The sequence below is a fragment of the Fusarium graminearum genome, chromosome 1 (genome assembly GCF_000240135.3).
Source record: "Fusarium graminearum PH-1 chromosome 1, whole genome shotgun sequence".
Lineage (NCBI taxonomy): Eukaryota > Fungi > Ascomycota > Sordariomycetes > Hypocreales > Nectriaceae > Fusarium > Fusarium graminearum.
Window position 1 is genome coordinate 7,935,376 of NC_026474.1, and position 27,002 is coordinate 7,962,377.

Below are 27,002 nucleotides of genomic sequence, written 5' to 3' on the forward strand. Positions count from 1 at the left end.
TATCATGATGGAGTCGTAGCGAATGATACGGACCAACAGGAAGTACTGTGAGATCTACTGTGGTAATGCCGAGTATTTCCTACTGTAGACGCTTGTTCTGGTAAGGTGGGTGCATGTCTTGGTGAGTAAGATGACTGATCGATTGTGCTCTCCAGGCTCTAAGGGTGTTGAAGATCATGACCATACTCTGTCATGTCATACATGTATCATGATGTCAACTCAGCAAGCCCAATTGGAACAGCCACCATCTCTGGTGAGTAACTACGTATACAATAATGATAAGAGGCCCAAAACAGTAGTTGAGGTGAGTTAAAGTGAGTGAATTACAATATCTTCATCGACATGTGAATGTTAGTCGTACGGGTGGGGGATGCGGCTTTTAACCGGCCATGGCATGATCAAAGTCCAACGTTTCCACTGTTGAAACTTTGATGCTGCATCACTAGAGCTTCTTTAGCCGGCCAATTATCAAGGATCTAATTATCTAGCTTCATCCTCTTGTCCAGGGTCTGGTCTGGTCTCGGCATGGTAAGGCAAGGCACGGCACGGCATTTGACTACCAGTTGCTCCATAGTTACGTAGTACATCAAGCAAGATGAGGTGTGTGAATGAAGCATGGTCCATCATACCATCAATATCTTTTACATTAATGCACAGGTATCTATCTATCGAATACAGCTTCCTCGTAACAGCATCACTTGTGAAATCCGCATCCATCTACTAATATATGCAGTCGCTCACAGCAGGATATCGACAGTACAGCATCATAAACTCCATAAACGCCCACCCTCTGAGGCGTTACATCATGACAATCGCATCAGGCCCGCAATACTTTTCCCTTCTCTATATGATCGACAGGAAGCTAGTGCTCCTCCACGGAACAATTGGGGTGCACAATATAGACAATCTGTTCAGATGCTGAGCTTGCTTCGCCGTCAAGACCCTCGCCACGAAGAGCCATGAGATAGTTGTCCTTGACCATCTTCTTGAGCACCATGTTAGCCAGGGCCTTTTCGCGATGGTAGTCTTCCTCGCCCTCGAGCTCATCCTCCTTCTGCTCCAGGTACCAGTTGACTAGGTCCTCGCCAGCGATACCTTCCGCATTGGCGGCCTCGCCTTCATATATGCGCTGCACAAACATGTTGACCATCTTGACATAGTTGTCATAAGTGATTGTTTGTTTCTTCCTCTCAGGTGCAACGCTGCTGCGGCCAGGTTGCTCATCCTCCTCCATTACCGCATCGCCCTCCTGGTCACGGCCATGAGCTGCATCTGCAGCGCGGAGGAGTGTCTCGCTATCCTCAATAGGCTCTTCATCGTAGACTTCAACATCATCGTGTTCGACCGAGATGATACTCTGGCGCAGAAGGTTATAGGCTTCCACAACCATATCAATACTAATCTCCTCGACACAGTTGACCTTGGCAATGGCTTCCGAGAGACGAATCATACTCTCCAGCTGACGCACGGTGATTCGATAAGAGTTCTTTCCAACGCCTCCCTGGGCGTCATCAGCCCGAAGCTCCTTGTACTTCTCCACGAGAACTTCCTTGGCCTCATCAGTAAACTCGGGTCGGAAAGTCTTGGCGAAGCGGATGTATCGTTGGAGCTGTTCTGTGCTGAACTCGGGCTCCACGGCCTCATCGCGCAGTTGGTGGATACCGACAATGTGCTCTGCCAAGTGACGGTCAACCTGCTCATTGCACTCATCTAGAACAACAAAGAAGAGATCAAAACGAGACATGATAGGTGCAGACATGTTGATGTTAGCGCGGAGAGTCGTCTTGCGGTTATACCGACCACCGACAGGGTTTGCAGCAGCAAGAATACTTGTTCGAGCATTGAGAGTGGCTTGGATACCGGCCTTTGCGATGGAAATGGTCTGCTGTTCCATAGCTTCGTGGATAGCGACTTGATCGGCAATGTCCATCTTGTCAAACTCATCAATGGCGCAAACACCGTTATCTGCCAGCATGAGGGCACCGGCCTCAATGGTAAACTCGCCTGTCTCCTCATCCTTGACCACTGCAGCAGTAAGACCAGCGGCAGATGAAGCCTTACCACTGGTGTAGACAGCACGGGGTGCAAAGGAGCAGACGTACTTGAGGAACTGCGACTTGGAGGTAGATGGATCACCAACGATACAAATGTTGATATCACCTCGAAGCTGCATGCCTTCAGCAGTGCTCTTATGAACACCTGACATAAGTTGAAGAAGCAGACCCTTCTTGACAACTTCGTGGCCATAGACCATGGGGGCAATAGATTGGACAAGTCGTGAATAGATGTGATCTCCGTGCACCATGGCTCGAAGGTCATCAATTTCAGATGGGTTCATGGATGCCAGAACAGCGGCCTGGGCATCTTCCACGGATTGATCAATGTCGTTGGCCGTGTTCGTTGTCAAGGCATTAACAACATCAGCTGCGCTACTAGCAGCAGACTGGCCACTTGCCGCGGTGTCCGGGTTCACCATGCAAGCAAGGAATGCAAGTCGATACGTCAAGTCACGCACACCAAGAGCCTTGAGGCCACTAATTCCAGTTCCACCAGCATCACCTCCTCTGGGTGCATTGCGATCATCGCGAATAGCGGTCGGCCGCAGTCCAGGAAGACCAAGTTGGCTGACATCAGGGACAACGATCAAAGCACCAGTAAAGATACACTTCTCTCCAGCCTTGGCTCGATCGACAATTTCACCTCGTAGAATGACGTCCATGGTTCGAGGCATGCTGCCCGTAGGGATTTCGGAACTGTTCTCCTGAATTCGTACTTTTTGCCAATCAACAAAAGTGCTACGTCGAATGTCGAGCTGCCAAGCCACACGGTTTTGGCATGTAGAGTTGGGACATTGTGTAGGTTCAGTGTATCGGAAGGTCTGCTCGACGTTTGGCACAACTGTACGGCAGGCCTCACAATTGAATGTGGCCATGGACAGCTCGGGTCGGACTTCTGATGTTCGGGTGACGGTTCCAGAGATGGAAAGGAGCTGGCCAATGTTGGTGGCTCGGAGAGCACGGACTCTGGAGACTAGAGGCAGGTTGTAGAAAGCGATCGAAAAGAGCTTGTCGGTTTGCTGATGCTCATTCTTGCGGTGCGTCGACTCGGTCTGGCCAGATGAGCCAAAATGGCTGGCTGCTGAGGTAGTGATGTTGCTCGAAGTGGTGGGCTGGCGATGCTCACGAAAGTACTCTGGCTGGTACTTGGCGATCATGTTGTGCAAGGCGGCGGTGAGGAAGGGGAGAAAGCGGTAGTACTGGCGCATCACACCATCTGCCAAACTTCCATTTTCATACGCAGCCAAATGTCTGTAGTCGACGTAGAATGTCGAGAGGGAGTATGTGCGCATGCCCGCGATCTGGGCAACATAGTACTTGTCTGTAGTGACTGCGCTGGGTGTTGGGGCACTCGGTGTGGGAGCGCTGATGGGATCCTCTTGGAAGCTGTTGTTTGAGGCCATGTGTTAGTTCTCTGTTCCCGTGTCTCGGAGGATAGCATTGTAGGTACTTCTCGATGAAGGACTCAAAGTGTTCCTGTACCAGCAGGCCAATTCTGTCCTCCACACGACTGATTTCAGCAGTATTATTGATTCTTAGGCCGCGAGGAACTTGATCGTCTGCGAAGCCATCGCCCTCTTCATCACTGGGTGCTCCTCCCATGTTCTCTGAAGGAGGCCCCCGCGGACGTGAGGCGGAAGACGAGGGGACGCCATAGTTGCGTCTAGGGGTTGCAGCAGCCCTTGAGGGGCCATCCGACATCATGAAGCCAGCATCGCTGGAAGGAGTAGCCATTGCGGCGGTTGTGTAGTAGCGATCGTCTTTGTAGGGTATGGAAAGGAGAGTTGGCGATGCCTTTTCTGTGGTTGATTGGTTAATTGTTGAATATCACCGTATCGAGTAGTCCGTAGGTATTCGAGGGGGAGGTTTTAGTTGCCGGGGCAAAGGCACGGGCGCTGTGGGGTTATCCTGGGAAGGCGCACCACTTAACACGGGAGACGCGCCCTGACGCGTCGAGGGGCTATTCAATTGGAACCACTCAAGCTCCTCGATAACTTCAAAAGTTGCAGCACGATATTCGAGGGCTTGTCTATGCAGCTTGTTATCCATCGCATTTGTTGAACGTCGTGCAAACTATGCACTCGCAAGTATACATGAGGTAGCCTCAGGAGTTGTACTTCTTCTAGAGACACAATATCTTACCAAGTCGCAAGTAACCATGTTATGGTGAGTATATCGCAGTTTTATGGAGTAAAGGATCTCTTATATCTGGTAATCTTGGAGCCAGCTCTAGCATCCATTCGGCATCCTTTTGGGCCCGCTAAAGCTCCTTGCTTTAAATGTTGCAGCATGATAGTCGAGGGCTTGTATATGCAGCTTATTGTCGATCACATTTGTTGAATGTCGTGCGAACTATGCAGAGCTTGCTCGCAAGTACGAGTTTGCATGGCCTTGCTCCTCACATACACTACTGTGATTCATCGTAATACTATCAACGTTATCGCTGTTCTATTTTCCTCCACTGTCTTTATTGCATTATGGTTACTCTTTATAAGCTCCATATGCCAATACTAACACACACTGTTTTATACACCCGCGTTGCAAGGCCCTAACATTAACCAACACAATAGTGGCTCACGTTCATTTCAAGAAAATTTTATTACCTAAAACATATACTTAAAGATATGCTTCTATTGTATGCTAATTCGACCTCTTCCTCCTCATTGTCAGCAGGGCTACGCCCCAAGCCTAACACAACATCTGTAAAGCCCATATTGGCACTGTCCCTCACATACAAATGCTGCTTTGCAGACAGCTCCATATGTTGGGAGTAACAACACAGAGTGAGGCAGGAAAAACTGCTCCGGAGATTTAAAAAAGAACACCGGGGGCTAGCTAACATCATCAAACCAGAACGTAATCTGCAGGGTTCTTTCGTTCGTTCATGGATACGGTGCCCTCTCTTCTGGCAACTGCGGCAAGCGTTCTTCCTCAATATTCATCGTGATAAAACCGGTTCTCAAGATGCAAGCGGCTGGGGTGGTATTGATTATGACGATATGGATGTGAGGGCTTCAAGGATCTAGACACACAAAGCCAGGCTATGCACACATCCCCCATGCCTGAACTTTGGTTCTATTTACCTGATATATATCTGCAGCTCAATCCCTGGACGGCGTCCAAGTGGACCAGCTCGCTCGCAGAGATCATCAAGAATAGCATTCAAACATGAAACATTTACGATACATCGCTCGGTCTAGACACAGCCAAGCTAGCAAAGTAACCAACGACGTAAAAGACATGCAGTTCAAAGTTCATCTAGTCCAACGGCCGGTCTATCTCAACGACAAGCCGTTGAACGGTACCACAACAGGCGCTAGACCCATACATACGATATGCAATGCAATACAACACTACCAGCATAGCGCGCCAGTAAGGAAGGACTAGGGACTCGAAACGATTCCGTAGCTTAGCAGTAACGTTGACCTCTAAGCTTTAAAGTAGTATAAAAGATTAATAGCCTAAAAGTCTAGTTTAAACTGACTCGTCTCTTTTGCTTCTAGCAGCCAACTTTTCTGATACCCTGACTGGTTCTTGAGTCATCATATCTCCTCCATCCTTGAATATAATGACTCTGACTCTAATGCAGGGACCTTGTGACAGTCGGCACGCGCAATCTCTGTGCATGCCTCGCAACGTTTCTTGATAGCACCACTAGCTACCAACAATGATCAATAACGCGAGTCACCCAGCAACAAAATGCCCATATCATCTGCTCGCATGGCAACGTCTCCATCGGAATGATAGCGTCATGCTTGATGAGTTTCCAAGATTATAATTATCCGCTATTCTAGTGGTAATTTGCCTGCAAAAATGATTTGCATTCCTCTGTTTCCCTAGCCCATATGCAAAAGAACAACGCCTGCCTGTCTACAAATGCTGAAACCGGTGTGGGAAAGATGAAGAGAGCCATAGAGAAACAATGACATCTGAATGCACACAGAGGGTATAATGCCTATTGATCAAAATCCATCCAAAACCAGATATATCCCAGCGGCTAGGGTGTTAAACTCGTAAATAATAAGGGACCCGCGTAAAAGTCTCCTGACATCCCTTCGTATCCATAAACCAGGTCAGGTCATCCCATCTATCCTGTAAACATTGACAAAAACAAAAAGCAACCAAAGTCTCTATCGTGTAGACCCAATAACAAACGCATAACCATAGAGATAAGAGAAGACATAATAAAAAAAAATAGGTGACAAGTCTATACCGTACGTGGAGAAGGACGCCTAGAAACGTCGTAGGCAAGCTCAAGATAGTGTAGTGTAGGTGGCGTATGGTTGTTGGTGGTGGTGTCGCGTGATTGGGTAGGCCGACAGGTGATCCCTGCTTCGCGCTCGACGGATCTACCCGCCAAGTCATGGTTGGGCCCTAGACAGCTAGCTCCTATTGACCGAGGGGAGGGAGGGGTGGTGAAATGATACTGTAAAGTCCCCGTACTCTGTCCGCATGACCACTCTTGCCCACGCGCTAGAAAAAGAGTGAGTCAAAGAGTTGCGATAATCCCCGAAGGAAAAGGGCCCGACCCGTTGATCCTTTCACCAATATCGTTGGAAAGCTCAAGACAGGGTGCGGCGCCTCGAGCATCATCGTTGCTGCACGTCCAATGGCGCCATCATCAACGGAAGCATTGAAGCAAACATGGAGCTGAAAGGGCTGCTTCATCTGAACATGGTGCCTGGCCTGCGTCTGTCATTGGTATGCGCCACAACACCTGACTCTTCCCCACGACCCTTTCACCATGTTCACGAGGCTGCCCAATACAACCTCCCAACACAACACGAGCATCCAGTGGTCATCCGATATGACCTGGGCGACAAAGCGCCACAGCCTTTCATACTCTGGGTGCCGGTTCACCATAGCTTGTTGCCCCGTAAACTGGCTGGGCGGTTTGTGATGTTAGACTGGGATAGCCCTCAGGGTATGTTGCAGGCGTAGGGTCCCATCGTGGAGGTGTCGCGGTTGGTGGATGATGGCTCAGCGGAGTGTGTAAACCACTTGCACCATATCCGCCTCGGCTATCATAGCTCGATACTGCTGGTAAAGGCGTTGTGTTGATACGTAGAGGCGGCTGTTGAGGGCTGTGGTGGCGAAGTCCAGGACTCAGTGTACGAGAGGCCGCCGAGTAACCTGGAGGGGCTGTTGTGTATGGTGTCCAACTGGGCTGAGACCCAGAAAGTGATCGCGGTGATGGTATTGAGTCGTGGTGTTGAGGGAGAGAATACTGCGTATGGGGGTCAGGGTGTGTTGGGGCCATGCTTTGCCCTGGAGGCGTTGGCAAAGGTGCATAGTGGCCATTGGGGTGGCTGATCATGCTGGGCGGCGCTACAGTGCTGCTGGGACTAACGCTATACTTTCCAATGATCTTCTTGAGAGCAGACTCAAGAATCTTCCAGGGAAACACCTTGACGTCCTTCTCGATATTGCGGGGTTTGGGGTTGGGGAAGCCCATGATGATCTTGAAAAACTCCTCGCTGTCGGGCTTGGCCTTGGACACGGTCTGGGGGTGGAATCCTTCCAAGTTTCGACGAATACGGTTCTTCTCCTCGACACTGAAACGGGCTGGCGCGGCAACGAGTTGCTCCAGAAGATAGATAGTGTCGACCGATGTGACATAGCATTCGCCCTTCTCAGCCCACCATATGCAAGAAATGCAGATACTGTTGGGTGGTCGGTCATTGACGCTTACCGACTGGCAGGTGGCATTGACGGTTGATCCTTTTTGTGTCTTACGGAAGAGGACAATCCGGCGGCGATTGGCCCACTCCTCTGAAGTCCAGTTCTCGGCCATTGTTTCCAGCTTACCGGAAATCTTGAGAATGGCTTTGCCAGAGTAAAGTGAGATAGGGTGGTAGTTAGAGTTGTTGCCAGGGTTGGCAGCAATAGTGCTAGTTCGAACCAGTTGAGGGGCGCCACTAGGGTGAGATGGCGAGGACATGCCCAGAGGCGTCAAGGGCGGACGTCCTACCAGTGAAGCATCGAGTCCTGATGGTCCCCGACCTGTGCTTCCGAGCGTACTCGGATAAGGGCTCCATCCTGCCGTAGGGCGGCGGTGATAGTGAGGGTCTGTGAAGCTCGTGCTTCTGCTGTAAGTGCTAATCATTTCGTTGTTTGCTTGCGGGAATGCACTAGCATATTGTCCTTGCTGCGGTGGATATTCATAGGTATTTGTACCAGACTCTGCTGATAGTTGAGGTTCGCCTTTAGGTGAGGTACTCGGCTGATCCATACTAGGAGCAGGTGCCGTGTCCTCATGCTTAGGCATCTTGGTTGACCTCGTGATGTCATCCCCCGACCCTTCAAGATACTGAAAAGTACCAACGGGAACGCGAGAAATTTCCTCTCCTGAAGGACCATCAAGAACGAGTGACAGTGGCACATTGCTGCTTGCGCAGTTTGTGACCAGAAATTGGGGTGCGTCTCCGCTGCAACTGTAAATGAAGCCTGTGCTGTCTTGCATGTCTCGGGAGACGTCTTGAACAGAGCACTTTTCTGACCCAAACAACAGAGACCACGTTGGCATCGGCGTCGATAGCAAAAATAAGTCGTACTGGGATGAAAGCTTGACATAAACCTTGGTTCCAAATACACCTGTTGGCGGTTGACATGATAGAACATTTGGTGTTGCCATACTAGGGGCCATGCCATATGCCACAGCCGCATTGTTGGAAGCAAAAGATTGCTGGTTCAGCTGGGCAAACTTGTCGGACTGTTGCTGAGTTGGGTAATTCTGTGCTGGGTATTGTTCATAACTCGCATCTTGGTATCGTGCCACATCGTATCCAGCTGTTCCAAGTTAGCCAAACAGTGAGCCAGACCCAGTGCTAACACTCCAAAATCACGGAGCTTCCCACGACAGAGCTCCAACTTACCATGCATAGAAGGCAGCTGGGCCTTAGTGTAGGTTGCCATCTCCAAAAGCCTAGGAGGGGAGTCCCCTCTTAGGTCTCCTCCTCCGTTTTCTGCTCGTGCAGCTTCTTCGTAGCGAAGCGCTATGGTGTCAGGCGATTCAAGTCTGTCGTCGACTCCGACAATGATTGGCTTTTGCGGGTGGTAGTCGGGCTAGAAGATGTTGATGTCAGTGTCCAAGTCTCGAAGCACTAGAGACGAAGAGCTTGTTGAAAGACAAGCGATGTCTATGGAGAAGACAGAAAGAGAAACGCTGTGCGGGTTTATGGGCGGCGATGAGGAACAAAAGAGATCCTTCGAGTCACGGGAATATCAGAACAGGGTCTGGGTTTCGACTCACCTCGAAAAGCTTATAGGGAGGACACTGGAACTTGGAAGTAGACATCCAAGCTGGCAAGGAGGGAGATTGGGAATGGGTCTGTTCAGGGAGGAGAGTTGAGAATGTAGTGCAGCTGTCTTGGAGAGAAAGTGGTCGCAGTCGTAGTTAAGACCAGGTCTCGTCGAGGTCTTATGCAGCGGGTCTGGGTCGACCAAGATAGTGATCGCTGCGCGACTGTTGACTTTCGGAGATTTGATCTAGCACAGGGTATGCGGTGGCATGCAGTAGTGATGTTGTTGAATGATTAGTATTGTCGGTCAAGCTCTCCCTTGTATTGCTTTTGCGTGCTGGACGTGGCGCTTTGAAACAGATGAAGTGGATGGCGGGGATCCTACTGGCGAAGCTGAGAGGGGTAATCGTGGGTTCCGGTCCAGCTCAGAGACACTTGCATTCCAAGGAAAGGGCGGAATCTGTTGTCTGGGAAGCGGATACCTTCGTGGATAAAGGGAGAATGGTACAAGCTGGGGAAGTGAACTTGTTGACGCGGGAAGAGGTTCTCAGGTACGCGTGGCAGATTTGAATCAACAAGCCGAGAAACAATAATAAACAAAAGATCATGTAGACATGCGAGATTGCGTCTGAAGAATGTTGGATGTTGGGAGGATCCTGGAAACCGTTGTTAGGTTACGTTCTTGTACAGGAGGAGCAACGATGGCGTTGTTTTGCCACACAGGTTACTGGGCTTCAAGACTGATTCTCATTACAATGAACTTCGTACCTTGCAGAATTGATTCAATGTGTAAAGAGCACGAAAAAGCTGAGACTAAGGGTCAAGCTTGTGCCTCCAAAGCCGTTGTACAGGTGGTTCAACTGCAAGGGCGCTTGAGTCTGTTATGGTCAGTACAGCTTCTATACCTGATGCTTAATAGTGTAAGGCTCGCAAGATCCCGAGAATCTATGGATCTGGAACTAGAAAGGAAAGACAGACAAACGGGTAACTGATTCAACGCGGGTAAGTGAGTCGGTTTGAACTTGGAGAAACGAAGGGTTGGTCGTGAATGTTGATGTGAGTGTCTGTGGGAGATGAGGGAGACCAAGTACGAAAGAGCATTTCCTTTGGGAGTGGCCCGTGTATGCAAGATATTTGCCCTGCGTCCAGGGAAGATAGTGGTGATTCAGATGTTTCTTGGGAAGGTACTCGACCAAAGGGCAGGGAGGCGAGGAAGAAAGGGCGAAATAAAACCAGTAGCTAGAGCTCATGGACTGATGTATGTATCTATTCCATCCCTTCCTTTTCAAGAAACCAATAAAGATGAAGAAAGCCTTAGCTAGGGGAGAAATGGAGACGAAGTGACAGGGTAAGGGAGGGAGAGAGAATGGTGCGTGGCCTGGCTACTTTTGGCCTTGGACATTGTCAAGTCGAGTCTGGGCGACCCTTGCCTGACGATCCCACCCCACTCGCCTATCTAAAAAGTAACTCGGAGGGGAGGGAATAGAAATGAATGAGCATACGGATGGATACATTCGAAGTCAGATAGCAATAGCGTTGTCCTCGCAGCGCAGTGCATGGCACATGGGGCTAGACAAGGCAGGGTAAGCGCAATGCTTGAGGGAAAGGTCAAGGATATGGCATTTGCGGAGGCTAGGAATCAACCACCTTGGCCGTTATGCCAGATCCTCGAGTGTCTCAAAGCCTCCTGCAAGGGTGACGGCAGCGTCAACTGGTGGGGAGAGGCATCATGGGTTCGGGAAATGGTGGAGAAGCTTGGTCTAAGTTGTTTCTGTGTGCCAGGTGCTAACCCATCCGCAGGAAGCATGACTTGAAGACTGAAAGAAAAGCTTCATCATCTGCTACACAAACAACATCTCTGCTCCTTTACCATTTACCCACACACATCCCGAAGTCTTCAAGGCCCAGCCAGCCAGCCATTTACCGAGAAAGGTGGTAATAGATAGACACCACAAATTCATGGCAGAAAGGACTATGAGAAACAATGTTACACCCCTCTTTGACGAGACGTTACAGACCATTCGTGAGAGGCTTGGGAACAGGAATCAGAAGTGAGGAAAAGAGGCATGCTAGCCTCATGTGGGCATCTTTCTTGGTAACATGGCCCGGCTCAGCTGGAGCGCACCGAAAAAAGAAAAGGGAATGATTTGAAAGCCCGAGTGAGAAAAATAAAATAATAAAAAAAGAATGGTTTGTATACGTGCCTGAGCAATATGGATGTGTGCGTAATGTGTGTGCGGTAGTCAATCGGAAGGCCTAGGAAGGGTGTGTCGTTAACCATTTGAGCTAGTGATTGGTTAAGTTTCGACGAGGGGATCAATAGTGGTTGTACAGGGGTGTCGGTAGTGCGTAGTGCACGGCGTAGGCGGCATCAGCTGGATATCCAGGGCAAGCCAAGATCGTTCCAAGGGCAGAAGAGCTCTACCCAGTAACAGTCCTAGAACTCGAGGGAGTCAAGGCCTAAGTGAGGGTCCTGTCCAAGAAAGGTGCGGTTCTAACCGTACTGGGTCCGCTCCCGTCTTCCCGTCTCCATTTGTTTTCTCTTTTGAAAGGTCCTCTAATGAGAGCTGTCGGGGTACCTTGCTTGCCCTGTACTACTGCACAGGCCAGGCCAAGCCAGACCAATCTCAATTCTTCTCCGGCTTGTGTAAAGAATGTCCTGTCCGGCACCAGGCCAGGCAAGGTATATATGCAAATGCATGTGCAGAAGGGCTTCAGAACAAAGTCGCACTCACCTACAAAAGCAAGGCCGAAAAGGAGATCTTCGGGTACCGAACTACCGAAATTCCAGATCACCGTACAGCGAGATTGCGATGGAGCTCGCTGTTCAGCTCGGTCTCCAACAAAAGTTTGCGGAAAGAATAACTTGTCAATGTCAAACGACCACCACATACGTCAATTGGCCGTATTCGCGTCAACGACCCAACTTTGTAGGGCACCACTTCAGTCGCTTCGCCAAGGTGAAGATGCCCCAGTAGCTCAGAACAGGCGTGTAATCGTCAGAAAAGCCGAAACAGGCTTGATACTGGCTCCCGGGAGTGCTGGAGTTCCGTGACGCTGAACAAGGATCAAGGCTAATCAAAATATGATCCCGGTCTGATGTCGTAGGATGATCAATGATCGCCTTGCCGGCACTCTTTTGAGTCAAATCTGTCAACTGCATTTCAATTAGTCTGTCTTCCGTTGCTTTTTTTTTTTTTTTGTCACGCCTGTGAGTAACCTCTTGGCCAATGCTGGCACCCAGGCATCCTTCCACGACAACGACTCGAGGCTTCACAAATGAGTAGTAAAGAATCCAACGCCCAGTACAGTCTTTGTGCAATGCACTCTCACTTGGAATAAGGCATGGGGAAAGACCAAAAGTAACAATAACAATAAGCAAGGGAGAACGGGCGCACACGGGTTGCAGGTTATTGAAGTTTCTCACACTGGGGCAGAACCCCTCGCAGTCAACAAATTTGGCTACGCATCAAGACGCCACCGCCGTCAACTCTCGGGCAAGGAATAAGGGTATGGGAAATAGATAAGTGTTTTTGGTACAGATCGAAGCGGAGACGTGAAGGGGGAAAGCCCAGAGAGCGAACGGACAACACTAAAACATGAGGTTATTATAAGCATACCTTAATTTGGTAGATTCTGGTAACTCCAAGTCCGAGCCTCCAGTATTCCTGGGTTCAATGTGCCTTGTCTCGATCTGCACTGACACACGCGAGGGGTCCTGACACGGCCGGGCTCGATGCGAGGGAGCGAGTCGATAGAGCGGGCTTCGTGATTGAATTGAAGCGTTTATATCGGGATCCTCGACGCGCTGTTCCTTTGATCGGTTCGAAAGATGTGCATTGATATTCAAACGGGAGTGCCGGTGATCTTATATGACATCGTTGTTTCTTTTACCAGAAGGTAATGGCCTTGTGTTCCCATCAAAGCAATTTGCATATATGAATGCGATTGCATGACTGACCGTGCCTGTCGTCAAGCAGCGCAGAGATACGGACAAGGATATTCTGTACGAGCCATGTACTCAGTGTCTAGCTAAACATCTGATAAGAAGTCGGAGTGACTTGCGAACCTTTCATGGCTCTACCCGAGCAGCCAAAGAGGAACTCGGTGCTCAGAAAAACAGGCCTCCAGTGGTGAAGAACAGGCGCGTACAGGGCAGTATTGCCTTCCCCAACCACTTGGTACGCCAGTTGCTAGGGGTGGGTCATGATTGATGATACTTCCGGGGTTTGGTTGAACAGAACACTTGAGAGAGAACGCCACCTCGGCTCTTGAAGGACTCCCAGACATTCAACGGGAAAGCCAAGGGAATATCGCACTGCATATTGTGCCAAAGGTTTATCAGAACTCACTCACAGTATGAGCTTCCTGGGCAAAAGACAAGTCGGGCCCTGAGAGGAGGTGCGGACGTGCGATCTGCACAGGGGGCCGGGATCCTCTCTTCAGGGGTGTACCAGCAGTTGTAGGGATCGTCCATGGTAACATTTAGCTCGGGCCTGCTGATCGACCAAGCGACCAGGAGTGACTGGGTTCTGAGATCCTGCAGCGTTGCAATTGGGATGCTAGCGAAAAAAGATGGCGCGCGGGCCGCTCTTGAGAGAACCGCCCTACAGCATAAAGTTTTTGGTGAACATGTTCCAATCCATGGATTGGATCACAGCTCGTCCGGGTCTCTCGATAGAGGGCCTTTGGATTTTGTCACAACCCTTTCGAGAAAGTAAAGATTGAAATTGATTAGCGCATTATTCCCTGCATAGTCTCCCCACCACACCTTGGAGGCCGAATCTCGTCGGTCAATGAAGAGACTTGAAAGCTCCAATGCGTATATTTCGGTGCAACATCATGCCGGGTGCTCAAATAGAATTGTCAATGATATTGTCCAGATGGGTGCTTAGGAAGGCAGCGTAGTGTGGCAAAAGTCCGTCAGTGTGATTATGGATAGCTCGATCCAAACCTCTGGCTTGGGTTTTGACGAGATGAAGCGGTTACCCGAAGCAAAACCAGGAAGTAATCTGTTCAACTCGACACTCGTGGAGGCGAAACACATCTCGTTATGTTACCCCGCCTTGTTCTCGTGGTTCATATGCTGAATAGGTTGGCTAAGGGGCCTCGATGTGTCGAGCAGACCGGGGTGGGCGAGTTCACAAGTCAATGTGAGCTGTCGCTCATTGCTTCGCTTGACAGCTGTTGCACAGTAGCCTGTAAGACATCTTCAGCAAGTGTTCACAGATGTACTTGTCTACCCGCACCCAGTCGCACCATTCTCCATTCCCAGTATGCCAGAAGAGGTCTCTTGTCCTAGACGTCCACCACTTCTCTAATAAAAGCATATTCGGCGAGATCAGCTTAAAGTGTTGAGATTTGTATGTGGTGGTCACTTGAGACCATCCCGACAGCCAGGGTTAGACATTCAGAGTCTGTTGCAGGGACTCGACACGTGCATGTCTCAGCGAACGTTCTGGCGAATAGACCAATTGAATACACGATAGACTCAACGGAGCCTGCTGAACGTTGAGTGAATAGAAATAATCAAGTCAAGCCGTTGGTATCAGACATTGGCCGCCACATTTTATTCTGCGACATCAGTGTCGATAATAGGCTTGCTGCAACAAGCTCGAGCAGAGGTTCTTTGAGTATCAGCTGCGAATTGCAGTGGAACATGAAACAGAACAGCCAAAGGGTGTTTGACCGCGTGCATGGCTTCTGTAGCTATGCTTCGATTGTATGGGGGCCAGCGAAGAGAATTATGTTGTGCATTCGATCACCCTCTATCTGAGCGCAGGCAATAGCAAGGCCCATGGGAATGGTATTGCACGATGGTCTCGCATAACTTCACTATTGTTTGTTACAGCTGCTCGGTTCAGGCCGAAGGCAATCCCAACGACCCCAGGCAAAAAGCCTGAACAAGTAAAGTGAGACAGTTGCACAGTATAGTGGAACAGTTTATGTGATATCCTGTTACCGGTAAGTTTAAAATCTTGTTACCATGTTTGGGCTCTTACCTGAGGAAAAAGCAAAGAGCGCATCTGTCTGGTGAGCTGAGTATCCGCACAGCAGAGTAACGTGGGTGGCTTTCGGAGAGTGACAAAGCCTCAGGTTTCTGATCTGTCGTAATCTTGAGGCAACGAATTGAGTAGGATAGGTGCATTGCAGGCGGAAAACAAGCGAGCGAGGGCTGGCACCGATGAGGTTGGTGGTTCTCTGAGATCATGCAGGCCGTGTTGCACAAGCATCGCACATCGCACATTACAGATCTGGCACATTCCCTAACGTCGTCTTTTCTTGTCCTATCGCACGGCATCCCTCGTTCTGGACAGCGTGGATGCGGTCTCACAGAGCTGCGCCTCTAAAGAATTGTGTGCTTGTGTCGGTGAAGCTGCCAATGGGACGGCATGGTTGGCGTATTACCAGCGTTGCAGGCTGATGTCCAGCGCGGGAGCCCAGACGAATATCCTTATTATGATCAACAAGGGGTGATTTGGGGTAGTCGACTGTGTCAATGGCCGTGATGGTGATGATTTGATAAGTCTTTGCTGAAAAGTTGAAGTTCGCTATTAGACCCGTTTGGGGACGCGTTTGCGACCACCCTACCACGGGTGATGTATCAGACTGTCGCTTTTATCTTGTGAAGGATGGTTAACAACGCGTTTCGGAGAGTTCAGGCATGATTATTTGTTGTTGTAAGTATTTGGAAGTTGGCGTACTTCAAGTCTGATGTTGTTGGTAGTCGAGTAGTATACGGTTAAGGCAAGAGAGGCCATTCTCCACTTTGTCCGTTTGCGTTAAACGTACCTTCCTTCTCAAATCTGTATCAATTAGAAGGTGCAATAAGAATGAAATCTCTTTACGGTTTGTGTTATCTTTACCGCATTTACAACTATGCTTTTGTTGAAAATGAACAATGCATTGCCTAAGATTTGGCATTCTATCACGATCAAATGTGTCAAACATGAAAGAGGAATTCCTCGCAACACATGCTCAGTTGCGTCTACTTTTCTATCATTGAAGTGTCTTTTATTTGGACAAAACAAAATGTTGGATGAAATATCCATTTTCTTTCTCAAGTGCATCAATCACTTCCCATCGAATGTATTGCAGCGAAAGAAACCATTCAAGATGTGTATTTCTTCTCATCTTACCCTGAACCTGAACCTGGACCTGGACCTGGACCTACGATCCTCGAGTCCTGTGCTACCGGCCTACGCGTGCATGAGAAGGGAATACTGTCCCAATATTAACCTTGCACAGCAGTAAATGGCGAATGACAACGGTGGTGAAACCGCTGACTGCCTGTATTCTGGAGTTCCAACACGATTCGGTATTCAAATGCAGCAACAGCAACAGCGTTAGCCTGACCTGGCCTGACCTGGCCTTGACCTTGTTTGTACAGCACACTAAACAGCAAGGGTTCTTCCCCCCCAAACTTCTCCTCATCGGTGAGCTTTCAACCCGCAATTCAGTCGGCCAAGGAAAAAGAAAAGAAGCAAAAGTGAAAAGTTATTAACCACTGTATCCGTACCTTTCTTTCTGTGATCGGCTGGGGTCGGCCATGCCGGGCACAAATTGATTGGTCGTACATGCACCATACATGTAGCATCCCGTGGAGGGGCGATGGATGATTATGATTTTCAAGATCCAGATCCTAGCTCTATTTCCTGCACTGTCCATGGGTATCCGTACTGTATCATACAGTTCTGCTCTGTAACTGTATCTATCCGCCCGCAGAAGCTCGCTACTCAGTGTTACGATGCAGAATACACGCCACGCCCCTGCTACCTACCTACATAATCCAGTCACGCAGCAGGTGCTTCACGTTGTACCGTATGCATGTATTGCACAGCAAGTGAAGAGATTGACATGTGTTGCACAAACCCGAAGAGGTGTGCTTCCAGTTCGGCGTTGGCCATTCACTCAACCTCTTGTTATTCTCAAGTATTCTTGACACTCCAACCGCTAATTGACTGAGCTACATATTTCTAATTGCTCCCCTTGCCGACAAGAGAGAAAATAGTTGTATGCACGTAGATGATGAGCGAATGAGACTCAAGAACGTATCGGTACAATGCCTCCTTGCAGCCGCTAACAAGGAATAAGCTTGCGTGACCGCAAACCTGGGACTGGCTAGTCTAGTAAGCATATACTTTGCCCAGGTACTTAGGCAACTACCTTTGTGAACGGCAGACTCTAGGCCCTGGCCCTTGTTCATCATATGCAGCCTCCCGCTTCATACTGGTTGATAACATGTCCAAGATTGATGACGAAGCTTCAGCACTGACGGGGACCTGGACAACATGGCAAGCAATGATCTGATCCGATCTGATCTGTCTGCTTCATGCCTCAGCTGAGTTCGATAGTCCCTGCTCGATAAACCTGTAGCAAATGTACCGCCAGGCCGATCCTTGTTGTACTAGCGACACGCTCGACTCCAAGTCGCGTTCACGGACCAATAACGTTAAAGACTAATGATTCTTCCATGAACCACCAAAACGTTCATTATCGCATGGCTGTGTAATAGATCGCCGGGACCAGCAACGTATCGTATCATTCTGATGTGTCGAATATTACCGACATTAACAGCTGTATTAAGCTGGGTATCTTTGCAGTGGATTACGGAGTGAGGCGGCTGACAAGGGTCTTTCACACCGTAACAACGAAGAACAAAAAGCAAATCATACACACCTACTCCAAGTGTCGTGCATTTGCTATACATACATACATATACATATCACTTGTGCACTTTCAAAACAGGGACCCTCTCCAAAATGACGTATTGAAGTTTACGAATTCGGAGAACGACACGATCTGAAACTGAATCTAGAGTCTGGACGAGACACACACATATCAAAAGCACTTAAGTTTTGTTCCTCGGTAATCTTGTAGATCCCCTGGTCTACAGCATAAATACGTATGAAACTATCGTCAAGGTAAGCGGAGAAAGGTGGAATCTTTTTGTATTAAGGACTGATGAGAGTACCGTGAGCTGCTAGAGAGATATGGTTCAATAGTGATTTTCAACTAGTGAGCTGAGTTGCGATAGGATTCTTGGCTATCGCAACCGCACGTACAGTACAACTCAAACATCACGGAGAGTTCCGTCCGTAAAGTTGTCTGCCCCTTTGTCTTTGAGAATACGTTAGGGGTAGGTTTACCGAGATCGTCTTGTTTCTAACTACGTTTGTTATTTTCAAAGGGCTGAAGTCGTCGACTAGGTTGCTGACACGCATTGCTACGGGAATACAAGGCGATAATGATATTATAGAATGTCAAGGCTAGCTAGCTGCTTATCAAACCTGCACTTTCCTGAGATCATCATATGTAGACAATGACAACTACAGCCGAAGATTGGGTCGTGATAACAACTCTGACAGTCTAGTTGGGTTGATCATGGACGATCCTCAGCCTTGGAACCTGTAAGTCCTTGATACCACAGAAAACGACGAATACAACCGGGAACACGGATACTGTGCCTGGAAACTAGAGAAATAGTCAAAGCTAGATGTCTACAGTACCGTCCCATATCAAAAGATTAGATGATACGAATCAGGTTCTGACACGGCAACTCAGACCGACATTACGCACGAGTCAATACATACAGTTAAATCCATATATTTTTCGGAAACTGGAACGGAAACAGAAGTGAACTCCAAAAGGCGGGCGGCGTGAGCGCGCTCACAGAAAAAGCAAATACGGCAGTTTTGCTACACTGCGAAAAAGCAACGTTGAAGCAAAAGAACCAATAGAGGCAGTTCTGGATAAGTTATGGTCTGCATACAAGGTCAAGCCATTTCATGGATATTACCGGCTGAGATGGACATGGGGCGTGGGGGAAGACGACGATCTCTCTCCCTTTCAAGATTTAGTTCAGTCGTCAAAGGAGGGGATTTAAAGCCTGGAAGTAATTGTTTTCTCTTTTGTTTTAGTGAACAAGTTAAGTTACTACCCGATAATATATCACATCGTATCTCATTGGATAGGTCATCCTTTTTGAACTACTCCCACCGGACGCTATGCGCTTTGACGGACTGACAAGGCTGGGCTGGGATGGCTCAGGTGAGGCGCCTCTTTTTTTTTTTTTTTTCACTGGAGAGGCCCCCTCCCCCCTAGGAGAACTAGAGAACTACTAAGTCTAGAGAGTACTAGAAGCCATGTGGTCTGGCCTAGGGTCAAGTTTTTAGTCAAGTTTCCCTCTCCCGCTGTGCATTGACTCTTTGGGGGCATTTCTGTTTTAAGCCGCCTGCATATTGAAGCATCCATGCCGCGCATCCAATGTGAGGTTACGGATATAGGTCCCGGGGATGAAGGAAATGAGGCCGAGAGGATCTTGGCATTGGGCCTAATTTATCCCTTCCGTCCGTTCTCCTTTTGTCTTGTCTTGCCTTGTGAGCACCGTCTGGTCTTCTGTAGAAAGTGAGACACGGGAGTGTCAACCGGGGTCTCTACTAAGTCAAGATCGGGACTGGACTGGACTGGACTGCAGTTCACTTCTGACAAGTTGATGAGATGGGACTTCTAGATAATACAACACAGTTCATCTTTTCCATGTCCTGTCATATGTGCTGTGTTGTGCTGCTGAAGCTTACAGCGCATGCATAGTACGTAGTGCAACGCTGTCATCATTACTACCATGTCCAGCATCGCTTCACTTCGCTCCCTATATCAATTGTGACTAAGTATGTAACTCTGAATCTCTGTATAATTACTACTGCACGCATGGACCCCAAAATGCAATGTTCGATCTGCCCTGATCTACAAAAAATGAGGCTGCATCCCCCATGGTTAAGACTTGCATCTCGTCTCCCTGCCCTGCCCTGCCTGCCGGAGGCGCGTTGGTTTCCTGCTTACACTTCTCGATTGGGTATGACCGTTGCTTCTCAGGTCCCCAACTTTAGAATACCCTCGTCAACTCATCTCAATCCTAGTTCCCTAGTCTATCCACTCACTCATAGCACAGGTATCATGTGCATCACTTTGCCTCATGCAAATGAATTGTCCCCCTCCCTCTCCAGAATTAATCTTCGCAAATCTAACCTCTTGTGAGACATGGCGCGTCCGCATCTATGATTGGGCATCATTATATGCGTAGTATTGTAGCTCCTCTGCTCACCGCCATCTCAACAACACAAAGGAGGGCATCCTGTTCGTTCTATGGCCTCATCTTGACCAATTCATCGCATGTGCACAATCACCAAACTGACCCTTTTAGGACGCCTGCCTACAAATGCGATTACAGATGCAGATATGCACATTCGAGGTATATTTACATCCTTTTTACCTGCTCCAGCGAGCGATGCTACCGCAGTGCTGCATACAGCTTCCGAAACCAGAGATTATTGCATCTTGTTCATAGACGTGGTGGCTCTTGTTTTGCTCATGAGACTCATCAGGATCTTCACCGCTCATAAATGATGAGTCTCGAACAACATCCTGAGACCTGATGGATTGAGACAAGACACTCGTGGAATGCAATGCAAGTGGTGTGCATATGTTACAGATCTGTCTGTCGCTTATTCGTCGATTTCGGATACATACTAAGATATTACATTGAGGCTCTTTGGCGGTGAGGTCTGTGCTGTATTGTATTCGTTGATACTTCATCTTTGGTCTTGTGATGACCTTTTGGAGCCCAAAGCTGTGTGATATTTTGATACATGTGCATTTTCTTCTGCAGTTGTCTTGACTTTGCCGTAATGAAGCCGCAGTCGCATGCCTGGCACGGGGCGTCAGTTGTATGGTAACTGCTTCTATGTTTGTTAATACCGCAGAGACTGATAGATCAGGCAGACAAGAGCGACTCTGAGGCTGCCACCGGAGAGTCCGTAAGTCTCTGGGTGACTGGTGTAGTCTGACTCCAGACGTTGCATGAGTTCATCATCGACACTGTCCAAGAAAGAAGATCGAAGTTGTCAGTCTTGATACACAGTATGTTGCAGGCAAATAAAGTGCAGTAAAAGATAAAAACCGAATGAGTGATGCTGTCAATCGGCCATGATACTCCTATGTACCCCTTTGTTCTAAGCCTTTGGGGATTTGTGATAAAACTCACCAGGATAATGACCTCAAGCAACTGCTCGGCCAACCGTACTGTATATTTAAAGAGCAAAGGGCATTCTCGTAGCTGTCATTTAGTCTTTTAACTGTTTTGTCACTGAGTGCAATGTCAGACACGCTCTCATCATCACGCGTGTGCACTCTGCTCAGTCGCCTTTACATGATCGTTCATGATGCTGAGCTTCGCTATAATTGACGATCAACTACTACTATGTGTAAGAGGATTGGTAGCAGTCAAGGCAAAGACAGGACCCGATAGCTATCCCGTTACTATCTGCTTGCATGTTAAATCACAGCACACAGTCACTCAAATCTTTGACTCTTGCTATCTGTGGAATTTGTATGATTGATCACTCATTTATTTGACAAGTCTCGTATGTACCCGTTGACCCGGTCAACACGTAGAAACTCTCATCGTTACCATCCATCCGTCATCATGAGTTCCCATGAGTTCCATCATGGCCTGTTTGGTTTCCAGGGGTTGTACTACATCTGGTCCAGCTCCTTCATACAAGAATTCAAAAAAGTAAAATGGACAGAAAAAAACTTCATCACATCAATTATCGCGAAAACCCAGTCCCGACCTAAAGCAAAAGCAGGTCTTTGTATTTTTATTACTCAGACGCCGCCTCCTATCATTGAGAACACGGCGTTTGTTGTTTCATTTGGGTTGGGTTATTGTAGGTACTAAGTAGTAATAGTGGTAGTTGTTGCCCTTTCAAGGGCTCGTAAAATTCCCCAGCATTGATTTCTGTGTTCTCATCGTTCCATTAATAGCTAAGCTCGCCCAGGCATGCTGTCAATGTGAACGAACAGACCGCCGTTTGCTATAAAAGGAGAAAAGCAAAAACTCGAAAGGGGAGTATCGCGTGCTTGGCCTAAGCATGAAAATAACAAGTGCCAAAACGATGAATGGAGCCTGCACGCAGTATGTGATCGCGCAGGTGTTATATGTGAAGCTCGTTTCGGGAAGAGGCATCAACTGGTGGTGGTTTGTGAGTGTGGATATGTACTGAATAAAGAGACCCATGAATCGGCAGATAAAGGGTAAACGCAAGATGCTCTGCTCGTGTTATGTGATAGAATCAACTTCATGCGAGGCCCATTTCTATCGTGCAACTCGTCTCAATCGGCCCCCTCCAGCTTTTGCTACATTTCTAAGTAGTCAGTGGAGCTGAGGTGTTGCGGCCCCAATCGGAGCCTCGGCCACGGTAGCTACCGCGGCCTCCTCTGCTTGATGTTGATGTAGAATGCTCGCCTCGAGAACTTGACACATCTCGTTTGCCTCCTCGTCGCTCGTAACCGGAGCCTCGACTCCTAGGACCACCCCGAGTTGACGAGCCTCGACCGCCTCTAGTTGCAGAGAAAGGAACAGTGACAATTTTAGTATCCTTCATTTCGGGCAAACGAATCCTCATGGCGTTGCCGCCACCAACTACTTCTGCGGCGAAGTAGTATGGTTCCATAGCAGTTGGCTGAACCGCAAACTTCTTAGGTAAAGGCTTGTTTTGTGCCAACGCTGGCTGCCAAGCGGCCTCGGGGGCTTTGTGCGGTATTCGGATCTGGGGAAGAGATCCCATTTCCTGTTCTTCAAAACACTCTTCGGCCATGGGCTTGGTGATGGGTGACGGTCTGCCCTTGGTGGAGTGAGTTGGGGCGTTATTTCCGGGCAGAGAAACTGTAGCAGAGTCATGGTGGGCGACCTGATCCAGAGCGCTCTTACTTGCAGGATCAACGCCAATAGACCGCTGAGGTGGTGATCTCGAGCTTCCAAGCAGGCTGTTGATTCGGTTCTGCCATTTCTCTTGCGAAGACTCACCAGCTGCCACAGGGAGACGGTTGGGGCTGACAGGGCCTCGTACGACATCCTTAAAGGTAGGTGGCTGAGCCCAGCCGAATTGCACACGGCTTGCAGGAGGTTGCGAAGCTGTCATGGATGGCGGCAGTCTTACTACTGGCTGAGGTGGAGGGAGCGATACATGAGGTCTCTGTACATTACCCTCATAAGCTGGGTGGCCTTCCATAGTGGGCGGTGGGGGGGTTGGTGATTTCGATCGCGATGGCTCGTTCTCGTTGATCCTGTCATAAGAGTCCCTTGTGGGGAAGAATCGCGAAGCACGGCCTTGAGAAGTCGCTCCAGGGCCAATCGCGCCGCCAGCCCCTATAGCATTATTAAAATCCTCTGTTGCTTCATCGCCAGCAGTCCTCCAGGGACCTGCGGGCTGTGCATCTTGAGGGTCGGCGGATCGACGTGTGCCGTCGCCAGGGGCATGGACTTGACGCCAGGTGTCCTTGATGACAGGCTGGGCTTCCTCGAGAGTCAGACCGCGCTCAGCAAGTTGACGATCACGCTCAAGTCTTTCTGCTTGTCGGCTGGCGCTCATCTTCTTGTCGTTTTCGCTGACAGCGTTGATCCATTTGTTCGCCACGTCGGATCCTGGCGTAGGACGAGGACCGGAGGAACCGTACCGCGCAGGTCCAGAACCAATAGGCGCTGGGGGTTGTCGACCTTGGGAAGGCTGTTGTGCAACATTAGGGGGAGCAATGGGTGCCGGTCCCTTGCCCCCTTGCGAAACCGGGCGATTGTCCAAAGGCAGACGTCCGATATCCGTACTGAAAGTACCATTGCCGAGGCCTCGGTCATTATTAGGGGAACCCCAGACATTACGGGCCACTGGCTGTGACCCTGTGCCCCAAGTCGAAACGGCTCGATCCTGTCGTGAGGCCGCTGCTGCTCCCCAAAGCTCGGTGGGCTTGGCTTCTTGACTGTGAGATACGCGCCTGGCTGCAGCTCCCTGACCTTGAGAAGAATTCGCTATCTGGCTTTCAGAATCCTGTGGCTGCTGTTGAGCAGGCGAATGATCGCCATCATTTTGCACTGCAAGGGATTGGTTCGAGGCTCCAGAACCCTCTCGCTGCTGAATATGTGTTGGATGCGAAACATTGTCGGATTTGTCTGCAGACTCCTTCCTCTCCGTCTTCTTCTCTGGTGCAGGTCCCATAGCATCCAACTTCTTTTGAATGCGTTCTCTGCGCTCGGCTTCCTCACGAGCCTCTTCCTCAGATCGCCGCTTTCTGGCCAATTCAATACGCTCTCGCATGTGCTTTTTCTGGAAATCAAGCTCATCACCCACAGGGTGAACTGGAGGGGGTGGTCCAGCAACTTGATCCGGAAGAGGCTCACTGTGGTGTGGTTGCGCAACAGCAGGGCTGGGAGATGCGCGAGGAGGCATCCAATTAGACTGATGCTGACCCCTTGGCGGGCCATGCGCTGAGGCTGGGAGGCCCGGTGACACAGGGTTATCAACAGAGCCCACAAAGGACGGCCTACGAACATCATGAAGTTCTGGTGGAGGAAGCGAACCATCGCCTCCCTTGTTCATACGTTGCATAAACGAGCCACTTCCACCACTGACATTAGAGGATCCTCGTCGTCTACCAAAAGGAGGTTCCTGGGTGGCTCGGCTGGTTTGGAACGCACCAGAGGGCTCGGCTGGGTAATCCGGTTGAGGGGGTCGCTGTAGCAGAGACGGATGGTTCCTAGGGTGCTGTTCCATTCTCATCGAACCACGTCGGTTATCTTGCACGGGTTCGTAACGCCCAGAATGAGAGTTGTACAACTCCCGGTTTCCATGAGATGGGCCGTCTCTCCATGCATGTCGGTTAAAATCATCGGCCGCAATTTCCTTGGGAGGAGGCAGCGTCATGCCCTTGTTGAATGGCTGTCTAGCAAGAGTGGCAGGTTCCGGGATCGGTGAAGCTTTTTCAACGGGAGGTAGAGTCGCCCATGGAGACTTTACCGGTACCGGGGGCGCCGGAGGTTTGGCAACGAGAGTTGGCTTCTCCTGAGAACCACTCTTCAATACAAGTCCCTTGCCTTGGGCAAGGTTGCTTGACTTGGTCAGTGGGGAGCTCACGGAAATCGGAGGAGCTGGAGATCGTGGTTTGTCCAAGGTCTTTCCCTTTGATGCAACAGAGCCACTGTCAGAGGGTGGTGGCGGAGGATGTTCATCTGGGTGAGGCAGGGTCGTCTTCGTGCCATCACCCCAGGTGATAGCTTCAGGGGCCCAATCATCGTCGTCGTCGTCAATGTCCGCCCATTTGTTCTGTCCTTGTGCGTCATCTTCGTTTAAGCGACTGGCCATATGGATACCATACTTCTTCAGTTCCTCGTCGGTGAACTTCTTAGGTTCAGGGGGAGGCACAGCTAACATATCAGTTAGTAAATCCAGGGGTAAAGCCAGCTGTCGGAAGACCACATACGTCGGTTCTTATTCCAAACAGCACTTGCATCTGGCGCACTACCAGGCTTCCCTCCATTAACGCCTCCAGAGAATCGAGGTGATGAGTCGCGCGTGCTACTGCCCGTCTTGGCTATAAGTCGAGGTCGCGAGGAAGATAGGGTGGCTGAGCTTGTCGGGGGAGTACTGGAACCGGCAGGCTGTTTCTCGGCGGCCTTGGCTGAAGCGCTATTGGCAGCAGCCTTTGTCGCAAGGAAGGTCTTGTTGACAGAGACAGCCTTGAATGTGGCGGGTTTCTTAACTGTTGAGCCTGCGCGGCCATGCCCTTTGTCTTCATCCTTGCTCTTTGAACCATCTGCACGCGATGTCTCCGTATCCGACCCTCCGCTGGCACTAGCATCGGCGGAGGTAAGCTGATCTTCGACACTCCTAATATGCTTGTTCTCAATATCATCGTTGCCGGCACTGCCATTCAAATTCGAGCGGACGGGATCGACATTGTGAGCGTCGGGCGCCTAAGTTCATGAGGAAGTGTGTTAGTAAGGCTCCATAGCATTTTGCAGCTCGGCTGCAGGCTCAAATGAGTAATAGAGAGTCAAAGTTTGGAAAACCGTTCCGAAACCAAACCTAAGGACGTGCCCGAACAATAGAACGAGAAGGTAAAACGTACAGGCTGGGACTGAGAGGCAGTGGCATCGGCAGCTTTATCAACGGCAGCCTCTGTTGCCATCATACGTCGTGAAATGCGCCGGTCGTGTAGTTAGCGAAAGAAGCCCTCAAAATGAGTTTCTCCGCCTAGTCTCCTTATATTTCGGTCGGACTAGCGTTTAGGGGGTGGACGAAATGTCGTTTCTCGAAGTCAGGATAAACTGCGACAGGTCACCGCGGGGCGGGGAGGGTGAGAGATGTATGTCGAGTTGCGGGGGAGACGAGGGGGGATATTGCGTATTAAAGGGCCGATCGTCGTTCGGACGTAAAGTAGCTAGAATGGTGTTCGATCCGAGAGTCGCGGGGAGAGAATATGAGGAGGAAGGGAATCACCGGACTGCAGGGCGTGTCAGTTACCAGGTGTAAGGTGAGGTTTCAATGTACCCGGAGTAACTGCGGCTGAAGGCGTTGTGATGTGGAAGGCAGAGGGACGGCCAGTTTTCAGCATATGTTGGGGGCTAGATTGGGTTTAGTGCACAAACGACAGGGGGTTGACATTGGCCAGCACGCCCCGTTAATCCGTCAGGTCCCTTAGATTCCGGTCCCTGGCAGCCAGCCCATTCATGGCAGGGCTGTCACAGCTGCCAGCTGTAAGGCGCTGGAGCTTAGGGGCTTCTTCAGGGCTGCCATGTTTGAGTTAATGAATGGGCTGCCATCATGGGGCCATATGACTCTATCGGCCACTCAATCTGACCAGGAAGAGTCAG

At 49.6% G+C, this 27,002-nt stretch overlaps 5 protein-coding genes across 5 annotated transcripts; 1 reads left to right on the plus strand and 4 right to left on the minus strand.

Annotated features, from left to right (window-relative positions):
- Positions 1 to 862: 862 nt before the first annotated feature.
- On the minus strand, positions 863 to 3,791 carry FGSG_02470 (DNA replication licensing factor mcm6; the record flags this gene model as incomplete). Its single annotated transcript, XM_011320094.1, has 2 exons — positions 863 to 3,443; positions 3,508 to 3,791. 2 exons carry the CDS (start codon positions 3,789 to 3,791, stop codon positions 863 to 865), a joined length of 2,865 nt encoding a protein of 954 aa, XP_011318396.1.
- Positions 3,792 to 6,894: 3,103 nt separating this feature from the next.
- On the minus strand, positions 6,895 to 9,354 carry FGSG_02471 (uncharacterized protein; the record flags this gene model as incomplete). Its single annotated transcript, XM_011320095.1, has 3 exons — positions 6,895 to 8,846; positions 8,933 to 9,122; positions 9,310 to 9,354. The coding sequence occupies 3 exons, from the start codon at positions 9,352 to 9,354 to the stop codon at positions 6,895 to 6,897; spliced, it is 2,187 nt and encodes a 728-aa protein (XP_011318397.1).
- Positions 9,355 to 15,628: 6,274 nt separating this feature from the next.
- Positions 15,629 to 16,849, minus strand: FGSG_12145 (uncharacterized protein; the record flags this gene model as incomplete). Its single annotated transcript, XM_011320096.1, has 4 exons — positions 15,629 to 15,831; positions 16,091 to 16,104; positions 16,438 to 16,497; positions 16,818 to 16,849. The coding sequence occupies 4 exons, from the start codon at positions 16,847 to 16,849 to the stop codon at positions 15,629 to 15,631; spliced, it is 309 nt and encodes a 102-aa protein (XP_011318398.1).
- Positions 16,850 to 20,053: 3,204 nt separating this feature from the next.
- Positions 20,054 to 20,704, plus strand: FGSG_12146 (uncharacterized protein; the record flags this gene model as incomplete). Its single annotated transcript, XM_011320097.1, has 2 exons — positions 20,054 to 20,249; positions 20,502 to 20,704. The coding sequence occupies 2 exons, from the start codon at positions 20,054 to 20,056 to the stop codon at positions 20,702 to 20,704; spliced, it is 399 nt and encodes a 132-aa protein (XP_011318399.1).
- A 1,799-nt stretch (positions 20,705 to 22,503) lies between these two features.
- Positions 22,504 to 26,317, minus strand: FGSG_02472 (uncharacterized protein; the record flags this gene model as incomplete). The annotated part of the gene is made up of 3 exons (XM_011320098.1): positions 22,504 to 25,553; positions 25,610 to 26,102; positions 26,258 to 26,317. The coding sequence occupies 3 exons, from the start codon at positions 26,315 to 26,317 to the stop codon at positions 22,504 to 22,506; spliced, it is 3,603 nt and encodes a 1,200-aa protein (XP_011318400.1).
- Positions 26,318 to 27,002: the final 685 nt, after the last annotated feature.